At 40.4% G+C, this 15,420-nt stretch overlaps 1 protein-coding gene across 1 annotated transcript in view; it reads left to right on the top strand.

Annotated features, from left to right (window-relative positions):
• Window positions 1-15,420, top strand: part of pdzph1 (PDZ and pleckstrin homology domains 1) — a 56,469-nt gene extending 41,049 nt beyond the window's left edge. The window contains exons 10-11 of the mRNA XM_078559252.1: window positions 11,384-11,519; window positions 11,929-15,420. Coding sequence (XP_078415378.1) covers window positions 11,384-11,519; window positions 11,929-12,028 — 236 coding nt within the window. The 3' untranslated portion in view covers window positions 12,029-15,420. The remainder of the gene's footprint in view (window positions 1-11,383; window positions 11,520-11,928) is intronic.

Here is a 15,420-nt window from a genome sequence, read left to right as displayed (position 1 = left end):
AGACATCAATCAAGCTCTGATATGTAGGGGTTCCCCTTCTCCCTTCAGAGGCCCTCCCCACACTCAAGCTCGTGACACCAGGTTCACAAGTGTATGGCTTGAACAGAATGACCAGTGAGACAAGTTTCTTTTGATAATTCACAATTGCTTCATTGAATCACCCAAACCCCACAGTACAAAACACCAAAATTAAAACAACCCGTTCCCAGTGGCCGACATGAAGCCACCACAACTCGGGCTTAAACTTACAAACACGCTAACTCCACACAAAGTCCCCATGACTTGGTTAAAGCTTATAAAGACACAAGCAAAGAACCATGTCTTGTCCTGAAAACTTAAGAGAAAACCCTCAGACCAATATCACCAAGATAAGGCTGAAACAAGTTATAAGGTACTGACAAAAAAACACCAAGGGCAGAATTTTGCCATTGGCGAGCAGGGGGCGGGGCCCGCTCGCCGACGCAGGATGACATTGGGCGGAACCCCCGACGTCATCTCGCTCCATTTAAATTTTCAGGAAGGCGGGGGCGCAGCAAAATCAGCTGCGGGTCCACTGACATTTCAATGGCCAATTGAGGCCATTGACAGATCAATTATAGTAATTAGTGTACCTGCTTGTCCAACTTTAAGGTTGGCGGGCAGGCCGGGAACCTTGGCGGCAAACAGATAAAACATGAAACCTCATCCACTGATGGGATGAGGTTTCATGCAGGGTTTTAAAATTTTTAATAAAGTTATGTTAATTATGAACATGCCCCATCTCATGTGACATTGTCACATGAGGGGGACATGTTAGGGAATTTATTTTTTTCTATTTTTAATATTTTTAAAAGTGTAAGCGATCTCCCTGAGGCAGCACTTAGCCTCAGGGAGATGTGCGCTCTTTCGTGCGCATGCGCAAAAGAGCACACTCTCACTTAATTCCCCCCTGCCCACACAGGAAGCGCATAAAATGGCGGCAGGGCCCACTTCTCCGGCGGGGATCGTCTCCCCGCCCGCCGGAGATTGGGTCGGGCCCCCCTGCCCGACAGGCAGAAAATTCTGCCCCAAGTTTTCACTCCAAACCTTCACAAAACCCTCTGATCAATATCACTATGATATGGCTGAAAACATTTACAATCCCAACACAGCTGGTCTGTCTGGTGTTGCATCTAGGCCTGAGTCAAGGTGACCATGCTTGACCCTCCTCCTAACTGCAGCCCAGATGCTCAGATCTGCTTTTTTATAATTTAACTCAGACATGTCAAAACATATTTCCTGTTGTTCCAAAGTCCATTTAGTTGATTCCACGCAAAATCATACATCAAAATAAATGTCATCAGTTCCTGCTAGTTGAAACAACATGGGGTTTTCCATGGAAGATGTATCCAGCCGAATATTATCAGTTCTCATTGTATGGGCAATTCTCCTACTGTTTGAGGAGGCACAGTAACACCAGCACCTGGCTCCAAAGTTAATGAGGTTTTGAATTACCCTATTCCAGTGCCATTGCCTGTGGTGCAGACCTTAGGTGCATAATTCCTTGAGTATATTGTATTGATTTTGTGCCAATGTATTGGGTAATCAGACTTCTTGATTACATTAGTTGATGGCAGGTAGTGGTATTTCCCTGGTACCATTGGTCACTGATAGCCATGAGTCACTTTTTTTTTTAACTCCTTGCTGCCCAGTCCTCTACTGCTAACTGCAGCTCATCTTTTTGAAATTTACATTTCCAATCATGAGGTCAAAACATGTCCGTTGGTTTGAAATTATGTTCCATAAATTTCCCAGTTGGAGGGGGATTTCAATCCTACAGCTATCAGAGAAATAAAAAAATGACAGGAGGAAATGAAATAAAAGGTATTATGAAAAAACAATTAAGAACAATACCAAGAGCTTCTGCCATTTCACATTTCACAGTGAATTGTAAAAGAGCATGGCAGAATTGCTATGAATCAGTTGGTGAGCAACTGATTGCAGAGACAAAACTGAGGATAAATCAATGTTGAAGCATTTAAAGGTCAAAGAAAAGAATTTTAAAAAGCAAAGGAACTAAAAATTACCAGTAGTTCACTCACCAAAAAACATCTCTACCATATAAACTGAAACACTGATAGATTCGTTTTGAAAAATTCCTATTTTGCTACTCATAAATAGAGTTTAATATTCTAATATTTATAAGATTGTAGATAAGCTACAAGGCCTGTGGTGCAGAGGGTAGTGTCCCTATATCTGGGGCAGAAGCTCCGGGTTCAAGTCCCACTTCAGGACTTGATGGCCACAGGAGGTGCGTCCATAATGTGGCCAAACAGGTTGATTATCAGCCTGTAAATCCTTCCATTGTGCTTGGTGGCAGGCAGTAAGAACGGGAGAGTTTTCTGGTCAGCCGTACTGCAGAAGGCAATGGCAAGCCACTGCAGTACTTTGTGAAGCATAATCATGGACCAATCCAACACCTCTTAAGGCATGGTATCTGAAGGAGGAGGGGCTAAGCCACAGATGCCAATTTCAACTGCTGCTTCTGTTAAGAGTTTGTCCTTTTGCTTTATGACCTATAGGCAAAGCAAATACTACTAAATTACAACAGCTGATTCAATGTTTTTGCAGCTGGTTGATAATTGTATGTCCCAATTTATAGTTAGCATGAACTTTATAGTCTCTCAGTGTGGCTAGATTCCTTAACTTCACCAGAGAGATGTGATTTTATTAGTCTTTCGTGAGATGTGGGCATCGCTGAAAAGGCCAGCATTCATTGTCCATTCCTAATTTCCCTCGAGAAGCTGGTGCAGTGAGCCAACTTCTTAAATCTTTCTGCAGTGGTTTGTAACCAAGTGGCTTGCTAAGCCATTTCGGAGCCAACCACATTGCTGTGAATCTGGAGTCACATATAGGCCAAACCAGGTAAGGACAGCAGATTTCTCAGACATTTACAGTACAAAAGGAGGCCATTTGACCCATCGTGTCTGCGCTGGTCAACAAAGATCTGACTACACTAATCCCATTTTCCAGTACTTGGCCCATAGCCCTGGAGGCTGTGGCAACGCAAGTGAAGTGAATGTTGAAGCCTCTACCAGCACTATCCATAGCTCCAGGTTACAACATGCACGTGCAAGTCACCACAACATCTCAGACTTGCTGGTCAGAATTTTTCCGTCGGCGATCTGGGGGCAGGGCCCGCTCGCCGACACGAAAATGATGCAGGGTGACGTCGGGGGTTCCCACCCCATTTAAATATTCAGGAAGGTGGGGAGACAGTGCGATCAGCTGTCCACCCGCCAACCTGTCAATGGCCAATTAAGGCCATTGACAGGGTAGTTAAATCAATTAAGGGCCCTGCCCATCCAACCTTAAGGCTGGCGGGCAGGCCAGGAGCCCCAGCGGGCTTCTGAAATAACATGAAACCTCATCCACCGGCGGGATGAGGTTTCATGTCGATTTTAAAAAACTTTAATAAAGTTTCTGTGATATTTATTAACATGTCCCATCTCGTGTGACATTGTCACATGAGGGGGACATATTAATAATTTTTTTATTTTTCTATTTTTAAACTTTCAAACACTGTCGGCGCTCTCCCTGCACAAAAGAGCGCACTCTGGCATTTGGGGAATCCCCCCGCCTGCACAGGAAGTGCATAGCGCTTCCTGTCGGGCGGCCTGCTGGGCGGGCCTTAATTGGCCTCCCCACTTAAAATGGCGGCGGGGCCCATTTCAGCGGTGGCTATCGGCTGCCCGCCTGCTGTCGAGCCGGTGGGGCCCGCCCGCCCATCAAGGGCAAAATTCTGCCCCGAGTGAACAGTAACCCACCACTATTCACATTTTTGGTCTTGTGCCTTTGGCTTTTGCATTAAATGTAAAAAAAAAAATCCCAGGAAACAAAACTAGAATATTTTTTCATTTTATGTTCTAGGTATAAAAAATTTCAGTTCCATTTTTAGAATTCTGGAATTCAATCTCTCCATTTTCAATACAGTTTTGTTGTTTTGGCAACAAAAATATTTGGAGGATTCAATACCCAGTAAGCAGACTGCAATCATTTTCACTCTCCTTAGTTCTTGCAATACCTTCTAAACTTTCAAGGTGGCAACAATGTACATTTTTAATCAAAATTTTCAGAATAGGTGTAATAAAGAATGCTTATAAAAAGAGAAAGAAACACAATTTATTTTCTTAAATGAATTACAGTATGAAGTTAAAATACAAAATATCATCCAGAAATATTCAATTATCCATGATTTGTGTTTTGAAGTTTAACGCGTGAGCCTTAAAACAAGTATCCCCACTGTCACACTGAACATTTTATTGCAAAAATTTGCATTTGAAGCCAAACCAATTTTCATTGTGCATTTTCCTACCATATTTTAGATTACTTTAAGCATTGGATTTATTATCCCATTTGAAAAGTGCAGCCACATTTATCTGTTGCAAACAGCCGCCTTTTATAACATTTTATTTTGTACTAATTTGTACTAAATGCATTAGTATGCATTGTTCCGTTTGAAACTCTGTACAATTTTTATAAAATGTTAACCAAAGCATTTGAAAAAAACCTAGTAAGGAGGGAAACGCTGAGTTGAACTGAGCATTTTGAGAACTAAAATACCAGTCAAAAACAAGCTTGATGCCACACAATCTTCACCATTACCATAGAGAAAACGGCAAAGTCTCTCAAAAAGATATCAATATTCTAAAAATATGCAGATTTATCAGCCGGAATCTTTCATTCTGGAGTCAGAGTTCAGTGGCAGGTGCGGAAGTGAGAGTGATTTCCACAGGGGGATGGGATAGCTGGCCACACTCGATCTTGCGCTGTTCAGCCCATTACATATGTATCCGCAAGAAGCTCACCGATTTTCGCGGTGGGGACTGGCAGGAAGTTGCATTCCTGCCATTACCTCATGAGGTTAAAGGCCTGGATGCCATTTGTAAAGGCCGCCCGGACAGCCTGAACTATATCTTCCACCTTTGCCCAGCCACTGCTCCACCCTTCCCTGCTAACCTTTCCTCTCTCCCTTGGTCATCCTCCACACAACTGGCACTGCCACCACCCAGTCTCAAGCATAGGTTGGCATTTACAGATGCTCCCCAAAGAGGACAATGCGACTGCAACTCACTGTTAATCATGGAAGAAGCTTACCTTGCCAGGTGCACACAACTTATGTGCAGTTGTGAATGTGAATGTTCTAATTTCTCGCTGGCGGGGAACTTAATTCCGGCAAGCTGGCCTTTTATTGAGCATCCATGACATGTTAATACATGCAAAAGGGCTTCCCAACATTGGTCATCAGGAAGACTCGCCTTTATAACCCCAAGAACATAACTGCTGAAGTTCATCTTGCCATTGGGCAACTGATTTTTGGCCTTACACCAAATTAAGTTCCCCCACCCGCCACGCTTCCCGTCCATAATCTGCACATCCAAAAATCTTTCAAAACCATACTGTAACCGAATCCAACTATTACAATTCACGATGATGCTGCACACAATAGTTTGGCTTCAGAAAACATGGGGCCGTGTTTGGAGTAAACATACTCAGAGACACTTACACCCAGCACATTCACCTATTTACTTACTGTTAAATGGGTCATCAAGAAACTCAAGTTCTTGTCTTGGTGACAAAGCTGAAATAATGAAGATAATGTTGTACTGATTTTCTTGCCCCTTGATGTTGCAGGAGTGACTTCTAATTGTAGAATGCGAAACAGGTACTCAGCTCTTAATTTTATGACCTGGGACATTTGTTTTCTACCCTTAGCTTGGAGCATGAGAGGTTGCAGCCTCTCTTCCATTATTTGAAGGGGCTACACTTCAGTCCCATACCCTGATCTCTGGCCACCAAGTGCAGGGAGGGGTACAGGCAAGTCAGAGGACCTCCTCATGGGTCTGCTCTTTGGCCTGGCCTAGGCAGCCATTAACAGGTCCAGGCAGCATGTTGCTATGGGTGGGGGTGGTGGGGAACAACCGCCCCCCTTGACTGCCTGCCTCTCTTCCATTGCTATGTACCTGAAGAGGGAGGAAGCATATGGTGGCTGCCGATACATTTGAGGCCTATGACCTGTGGGCACTAGAAGGAAGACTTCGGAGATTTTTGTCAACGCTGTTTTAAAATGGGACATGTTTGTTTATTTGAATTGCGTTGGTCACAAAAATCAGTCAATCAGGAAACAGGAGAAACTCACCAGCTAAAATTACCCTGATTGTGCTGCACTTTGGGAACCAAAGTTATCTAAAATTTAATCATTGGCTATGTAATCAAGTGGTTTATCTTCAAACAGTTCAGAACCAAATAAAACTAAACCTGCAGAGGCTGATTTCTTGATGGGAATGGTGATTTTTGAGATTACTACTAAAACTCCAAGTTTTAAAAGTTCCAGGTATGGTCTAAGCAAGGTTTTACACAGGTTAACACAACTTCTCTGCTTTACAGTTTTATTCCTCTAGAAATAAATGCCAGTTGATTTGCTTTTTAATGGCCACACTAACCTGCATTGCTATTTTAAGTGATTGGCATATCTGTACTCCCAAATTCCTGTTTCTCTACCCCATTCAGACATTTATCATCTGAGCAATATATTGTTAAATGTATCCCAAGCCAGATGGTGAAGCATGAAATTAGACAGATCCTTTTCTTGATAATAGGTTTATTCACAGAATGCAGCATTACATGTTTCTGCCTCCTACCTACCCAGGGTCTCAGCAGTCCCTTTTATGTGTGCTCAAGATACTTAATTATCAATACCCAATCCTTAACAATACAACTAACATAACATTAACATATGTGGCCTCCGAATTCTTCCCAACAAAATATACCCACCTCACACTTACCTCTAAAGTTCATTTTCCAATTACATCCCATTCTGCAAGCAAAGCAATATCTTCCCGTATTTTATCACTGTTCTCCTATGTATTAATTACAGCCCCAAATATATCATCCACAAATTTTGAAATTGAAATTACCAGTTTGAGTAACTACCTTACTCCCTACTCTGTTTTTTAACCAGCATTGCTATCCATTCCGCTTCTTGCCTCTCGATTGCAGATGCTCTGATCTTCATTATGAATCTATTATTATTGGGGCATCTTATTCAAGCACTATAAGAATCCTTAAATATAGAATTGATTTAATTCCTTCTAATACCTGAAATCCAGAACAGATTCAAACTTGTTCGGCAGACCATATGGTCAACTTACTAATACAAAACACACGGGCAAAAACGTGTTGGAGGAGGGGAGGGAAGATTCAAAACAATAAACCAACATTGTACTGCCTTCATCTGCAGATTGTAAAAAGTACATTACAAAATAATATAAACTCTGCTGTACCTTCACCAGTTACTGCCAAGTCTGTCAAGGGCGGGTTATCATCCCCAGACTACAAAGGGCAGGGAGAGAAGAAATATCCCCATTCCCGGTTCGTTGGAAGTACACCAAGATATGAGCAGTGTGCAAGGAGGATTGGGTTGAGCTGTGATGCCTTTCCCAGACTAACAGTTTACTGAAACTCATTACCTAGGCTTACATATGAAGAGCAACTGTTTCAGGAAGGCAACGTTTGTACAATTGTACTCCGGTAGCTTAAAAATATCAGGGAGAAGCTTTTGGAACTGCAGTGAAAATAAGCTTTGGTATTCTACCCTGCTTTTCCCTTCAGCTAATTGTATTGTCTTTTCCATCCTTCATGACCAGGAAGGTGGGCATTCTCAGTGCATATAACGTCTCTCAGTCTTTTTCATCATATGACCTAATCTGGTGTGCCAAAACTCTCAATTTAAGCACAAAGTCAAAACCAGTGAACTGCCGCAAAATAAAAAGGTCTTTTGTAAACCAATAAATAGAGTGAGTTCTAGAGCTTCAACAACCATCAACAAAGCATACAGAAAATTTACCAAGAAATGCTGCATAGAATTTTACTGTGAGCTTTGTGCCATATTTTTCACTGTCACTACAGGATCATAGTATTAATGTAAAATATATATAACAGAATGATAACACTCTTAGACAATTACAAACGAGCAGTTCTGAGTGAACTGTGGGATTGAAAAATATGTTAATAAATTACTACATCTGTAAATCTGTTGTTAATCCCAAATTTAAAAGTGCTGCAAGAATGAGATTAAAGCCTTCCACTTCTATGCAGCATAAAATAGAATGTATAGAGTTTTCTTCTGATAATTCAAAATTGTCCTTTAAATTGATTAATTAAACAAATTTTCGAGTAGTTTCAATTAACAATGCAGTACTGGAGGTTTTTTGTTGTTGATTAATTTCAATTTGAATTAAGCATTTTTCATCCTTTTGAAATGCCTTCTTTTCTCTTTCTTGGACAAACATAATTGTATATACTGCAATGTGATGATATAATTCAGCAAATGCCATGTTTTTTAATTTATTCTTTCATGGAGTGTGGGCGTCGCTGGCAAGACCAGCATTTGTTGCCCGTCCCTAACTACCCTCGAGAAGGTGGTATCACTGCAGACAGTAAGAGAAGAGCCTCACCAATGAGAAAGTTCCAAATCATTGTAGAATAGCATTAATCTTCAAAAATTAGAGATAGACAATGTAATATTTTTCAATATAAACTGTAACATAATTAATGGGCTTCTACTACCCTAAGTCTCAACAGTGAAGGTTAAATACTTACAACACAAAGCAGCATCAAGCCCCAAGAATGTGTTACATCCAGTAACATATGTCCAGAATTACCTGGAAAAACTCAGCAGGTCTGGCAGCATCGGTGGAGAAGAAAAGAGTTGACGTTTCGAGTCCTCACGACCCTTCAACAGAACTGAGTAATATTAGGAGAGGGGTGAAATATAAGCTTAAACCAGCTTATATTTCACCCCTCTCCTAATATTACTCAGTTCTGCTGAAGGGTCGTGAGGACTCGAAACGTCAACTCTTTTCTTCTCTGCCGATGCTGCCAGATCTGCTGAGTTTTTCCAGGTAATTCTGTTTTTGTTTTGTTTTGGATTTCCAGCATCCGCAGTAGTTTTTTGTTTTTAACATATGTCCAGTCATACTCATCTGTCATCCTCTCCCCCCAATAGCCTTACAGAACTATACATCATTTTCAAAATGTCCAAGACAATCCTTAATAATCCAAATCTCTTGCCTAATTTTTCTTCAGAGCTTCCGCGCAAATTGAAAACTTGCTCCTTGTAGAATTGAGTACTAAAACCTGTACCCTCTCACTAAGTATTACACTCCATTGCCTCCCAACACCCTTTACCGGAATCCAGTTTGCTCATTATCTTAATTCTTGGGACTTTTCTGTTTTAGTTTTCCCCAAATTTTCATTTGGAATTAATGGCTGATATTTTTTCTATTCAGTAGCATCTCAGCATTGCTAGGCTAGACGGATAGTCGGATTTTTGTATCATCCACACATCGATTGAAGTTACATAGGTAAATCACATTGTGTTACAATTGTACAAAACGCTATGAAACTATAAACAAGAAAATCAAATATTTTCATTAGAGCAACAGTAAATTTCCAAAACACTTTTGTTTAAATGTACAGCAAAACCCTACACATACATACAATAACATTTAAGAGAATAAAGCAGTTATGAATACAATATTTCCACATTCCTTTTGTCCCAAATTCATTCTTTTTTCACCTGCATGTCACACTGCCAAATAAAACAAAAAAATGTAAACAGAATAGCTGACATCAACTTTAAGGTAGTAAGTTATCTTAAAGTTTTGATATTATTGTTTATTGATTATAATTGTTAACTGACACTTAGGCCGGGACTTTCCAGTCCCACCAGCGGTGGGCATCGTCGTGGATAAGACGTGGAAAATTTGGAGAGCGACCAAAAGTCAATTGACTTGTTTGACCACTCTCCAAATTTTCCCATCCCGCCCATGTCGAGAAAATCCCACCCTTAGCTTGTTCTTGTAGCTAACCTAAATAAGTGCATGCCTCAACTATCTCCTTAGTTAGTTGCTAAATACACAATCAAGATGCCATGGATCTTATTTTTTTTAATTTATTCTTTCATGGGATGTGGGTGTCAATGGCAAGGCCAACACCTGTTGCCCATCCGTAATTACCCTTGAACTGAGTGGCTTGCTCAGCCATTTCAGAGGGCAGTTCAGAGTCAACTACATTACTGTGGATCTGGAGTCACATGTAGGCCAGACCGGGTCATGACAGCAGATTTCCTTCCCTAATGGACATTAGTGAACCAGATGGGTTTTTAACAACAATCAATGATAGTTTCATGATCACCATTACTGAGACTAGCTTTATATTCCAGATTTTTAAAAATTGAATTTAAATTCCACCAGCTGCCCCACAGCATTAACCTGAGCCTCTGGGTTACTAGTCCAGTGACATTATCACTATGCCACCATCCCGTCCCTTAAGGGCACCAGGTGGGTTTTTAATGGTACCATGAAACTCACCCCAGTATAAACCAATAAGATAAAGGAAACTTTTTAGTTCTGGAGCACACAACGTTCCATTTGGGCATAAATCCGCTCATGGAAGCTGCTTTTATGGTAAGGGTGAAGTGAAGTGTGATGGGAACAATCCTCAATTGCAACCAAAACAATGTCATTACTTTTCTTTCCTCATTACATCAAAGACACCATTTTGGTTGGTTTGTTTATGCTTTAACCTTTTCTACAGAAATTTGGCTCATAGGCAAATAAGTCTATAGTTTTTAATGAGACAAAGTTCTGAAGAAAGCTTACAAGCCACCTAACTGATATTATCCCAGTTAGAATTCACTGCAGGTATAATTTTTAAAAGTGCTAGTGCCTCAATTGCATTTTTTAATGAATAAACTGCTGACATTTTTGTTTTTAAAAGGGTAGCGTTCTATTCAAGATACTACTTCACAGACCAGGAAATATATAATGAATCCATGTGAGATCTTACAAAGCCTTAGAAATGACAACCAGGTTTGAAGACTTAAATCTTACAGAGACAGTTTTCTTCTCAATAACACCCATTGGGCGACAGAGAGCAGTAGCAAACCAGAAGTGCTGATCTGCCACTGCAGGATACTCCCGGCCCAAGGAGGATCCACCACAAACCCCCGTCAACTCTTTTTCACACAATTTCTTTGTCTGGGTGTCCCATGGATGTACTGAGGAAGTCGAGGCTGCAGCACCTCATTAACATCCAAATGCTGGTTCTACACTAAGAGTGTCCATCCTTCATTTCTATTTTGCTGCATCAGAGTGCTGAGCATTGTCCAGGCCCAACAAAGAAATCAATTGACCTCACGCTGGACAAGAACATACAGGTGCCAGAGTTCACATCTTGCTCAAGTTTCCAGAGTTATTGTGACCTAGGCATTGTAATTTTCTTTGGGACGGTTATGTAATAGGTTCTGTCACTTTAATGGGAGTGATCCAATCGTATTAATTTTTCTGTTCTTTACCAACAGGAGGGATTTACTTACAGGGTTACACAGTGAGTGAGCAGAGCCTTGGGTCAAAGCGAACTGTGATCGAAGCCAAACCACCTTCGGAAGAGTTTAAAACCTTCTATCTGTGTGCAGACAATGCAGCTGACAACAAGCGGTAAGTACAGTGCACCTCATATACAAACCTGCTAAAGTGAAAAACTTAGTTAAGTTCAATCATGTCTCTTTAAACAGTGGATATGTATCCTGTGTCAGATGTTTATCAGGCCATTAAAAGCCTGAAGAAAATTATAATGACCTTCATGAGGTCATTTAACTAAAGATCTCCACGAAACCAGATACAAGGTTAAGTGGTTTGAACCTTGCTGTTTCACAAAGGCACAAATTAAAGATGCTGCAAGCGGCAGTCAGGCATTTGTATTAAATACATATGACCCTTCCAATAAATCTGATTTTTTTGCAAAGAAGCCACAATATTTTATAGCCTGCTGCTTAAAAATTGAGGCTTAATGGGTGCTGCAGAGGTGAAATTGTAAGAAAATTAATATTTGAGCTTGTCTCTCCAGCTGGATTGTGGCATTAAAAGCATCTATAAGCAAATGGTTGCCCTTACACCAAGCCATCCATGACTTCATGACCAATCCTCCAGAGCAGACACGGATGTGAAGAGAAATTCTTGCTCAACTGCAGTCCTCTATAAATAAATGTGAAAGAAGAAAGCACTTCATCACAAAAAAGGGTAGTGGAAATCGGGAACTCTTCTCCAAAAAGCTGTTGAGAGTAAGTCAACTGAAAATTTCAAAATTGAGATTAAACCAAGGCAGTTAGATTGAGTTAAGAGCCAGATGAACCTTGCGCTAATTGAATGGTGGAACAGGCTCAAGGGCTGAATGATCTACTCCTGTTCCTATGCTCCTATATAGAACTGATTGCTATTAGTATTTATGAGTCTGCATCAGTTATATGTATTGCAAAAAAAATTCTAAACAAACACCCAGAATCTTTCAATGTTTTCAAACAATGAGATGAATTTTAAGCCCCCAAGTCAGATGTTAAAATTTTAAAAATCTCAAACCCACTCAGTTTTGGGTTCAACAGAGGCAGAATGGCAATTTAAATATTTTAATGATGGTGAAAGGCTCTGATTTAACCTGCTTTTCGGGCTTAACCTGGGTCAGCCAGACCTCCCAGGCCTTGGAAAACCTGACAGCTGAAAGAACAGCTTCAGAGAGAAGGGAAGTGTCTTTACAGCATTGCTTGTGGGGCAGGAGCAGAAGAAATGCTTTCCCTGGCCATCCGCAAGCTCCCTTCCATCAGGCCTCAACCAAGTAACTTAGCCCCATCAATAACCTAACCATTGTTTCAAGGATTAACAATTTTATTTGTGTTGTAAAAATTATTGAAATTCTTTCAGTGCATTTGTAGTATGAAGGGTAGGGAGGAGTGGTAAACAATATACAAATATTTTTCACTAAATATCTAATCACTGGCATACTGTGGGAGTTGTTCCATGTCTTCCCTCTGCCCGTCAGCATTTTGTAGCAATCCACCTAGCAGCCTGGATGGTAACTGGCTAAACTTACCTACCGAGAGAATAACAATGTGTGGAACATTAGGACTATTCTCACTTGTTTTAGCAGGCCAATGGACTCTATCCAATTCATGTAATCTCCTGAGGGAGATAATTAACTGCATAAAACTTTCAAGATCATAAAGCACAATATATTTCCCCCTAACTTGAGGGTAATCTACAAATATCTCAAGATACTGGTTTGCATTAAAAGCTGAATTACATAACACAGACCAATCTAATTCTACACTTGATATTTCTATAGTCCCAGTAATATAATAATCAGGATATTTCATCTCTACACTTACAAAGTTTAGGCCCATTCTTAATCAGATATCAATGCTGGCCCCTTTTTAAAACTTTACTTAAAAAGCAATTAATCTTTGGAGCACAGAGTGTTGAGAGGTGATTAGGTTTTTGGGCTATCAATAAGATATCACTCAACAGTTGGCCTTGTGTTTATGTCAAAGTTGTGGCAACCTTTACATTCCTGGACCTTGATTCGTTGTCTATGGAGACACTCCTTGTCTATGGAATCAGTTTTCAGTTAATCAGTGTTCAAGTTTTACAACAACATGGATTCCACTTCCAAAAGTGAAAATGGGCCCCTTGATGCCCAGGGAAATATTAAGGAAAAGTATAAGGTTTGCTTTTTTATGAAAACATATAGTTAGAATGGGGTAAATTAATTTGGAATAGAATAGAGTTAAATAATAAAAAAGAAAAAAATTGGAAGAGAAAATGGAATAAAGGAAAGACAAGAAAAATAAGTTTAATATTTATTGAAATTGTTCTAAATTATTATACTTTTGTAGTTTTGGATTAGCATCCTAGAAATAACACTTCTCCTGACACTTTTGTGAGTAGTTTTCTTCAGCGTTAGAATGTACAAGCTGACAATTTTTTAAATGGAAGAGCCACTCTGGGTAGCCTGGAATTCCCCAGCTCTCCAACAATCACTTCAACTTGTGGCTGGCACAATCAACATATTTCTAAAGCTAAGTACAGAAATGTAGGCTGAATCTTAACTCCCAAAAAAGGGTGGGTTGAGCTCATGTCAGAGGTTAACAGGAACAAATCTGGAACAAGAACCAAACCCGCCTCAATTCCACCCACTTCCCATTTTTAATGGAAGCTGAACGAAGGGAGAACAACCAAGCCACTTGCGGGAAGCAGGTTGATAATTTAAACATTATAATGAAGCTGCAGGCTTTCATTTGAACATTCTTTATTTTTATCGACTGGCGGCTGAGTTTCCCCAGGTGTTGGGAAACTTGACAACTTAATGGAAGTGAGAAAGGCTGAACCCACAAGGCATTTGCAGCATTGCTGCAGGCCTGGAGGAGTGCCAGTAAACCAGCCCACCCCCACCCACATGGAACCCTTCCCCTGCAATTTAGACCCTCAGAACATCATTGGCCTCTCCTCCACACCCCCCAACCCCTGCCAACCTCCTCAAACAATCTCTTACTGCCACACTACTTGCTCTCATAGGTCTTTGGCCCTGTGAAGCAGGCATCTCGTTAGAAAGGCCCCCAGCCTGTCAATCAGGCTGCCTGTGGGCAGGAACCCACAGTAAAAATTTAAAACAGCCTGGCATGATATTTGGGAAGTCTGTTCTTCCGGGTTTCACAACCTCGCAGCAACCTCCTCACTCTTTATCCCTGCTGTGCAGAACTATCGGCTAAAATTCAGATCCTAACATTCCTAGCATTGCTCATTGTTTTCAGAAAGGGAATGTTGAGGAATCAAGACAAAGTCTTGTAAACATATTAACAAAGGTTGGCAGATTGAATAGGGAAAGCAATTGCCATGACAGTGAGAGTTTTCTTTTAAATGCATTGGATTATTTTGGAAAATTATAGGCACAGGTATAATTTCTGATGAATACTTGAGAATAAAGTCATGTAGAGGTTTATTCTTAACATTCCTTTGAAGATGTGAAGAATACATCTGAAAAGAATAGTAGTGTGTGCATACTTGAGATGTCCACAATCTGAGCTTCAGGAAGCTTCTTTTGCGTTCCTTTATGAAACAAAGCCAAGAAAGGGAGGTACCAGGTTTTCCTTAGCATGAACACTGACTAAGCACAAAGTGCTACAGTATGGGGAGAGCAAAGAACCACCAAATATCAACCAGATAAATAATTGGAGGTTGCAAGATTGCAAATAAGTCTTTTGGATAAAGGGCAAAGTCTGCCCACAAACCTGGCATAGTTGTCAAATAGACATATTGATCGTGTCACTGTGTATCCTGGGAAGTGAGGATAGGAGGAATGATCAATGTTTAAATTAATAGGTCCCAAAAACAGTGAGGCAATGCAGTATTTCATGTGAAGATAAGATAGAAAGTTGATTGTAATTGGATTATTTATGTTTCAGTTTGTACATAAGATTTTTTTTGTACCTTTTTGACTTTTATTTTGCTTCCCCTCCATGTTGCTCTGTATGATGATGTTCTTTGATTTTGAAACATCAATAAAAATCTT

This window comes from Cetorhinus maximus, chromosome 2 (assembly GCF_964194155.1).
Source record: "Cetorhinus maximus chromosome 2, sCetMax3.hap1.1, whole genome shotgun sequence".
In the NCBI taxonomy this organism is placed as follows: domain Eukaryota; kingdom Metazoa; phylum Chordata; class Chondrichthyes; order Lamniformes; family Cetorhinidae; genus Cetorhinus; species Cetorhinus maximus.
The sequence above is the reverse complement of the archived record's forward strand: the minus strand, read 5'-3'. Positions and strand labels throughout refer to the sequence as shown.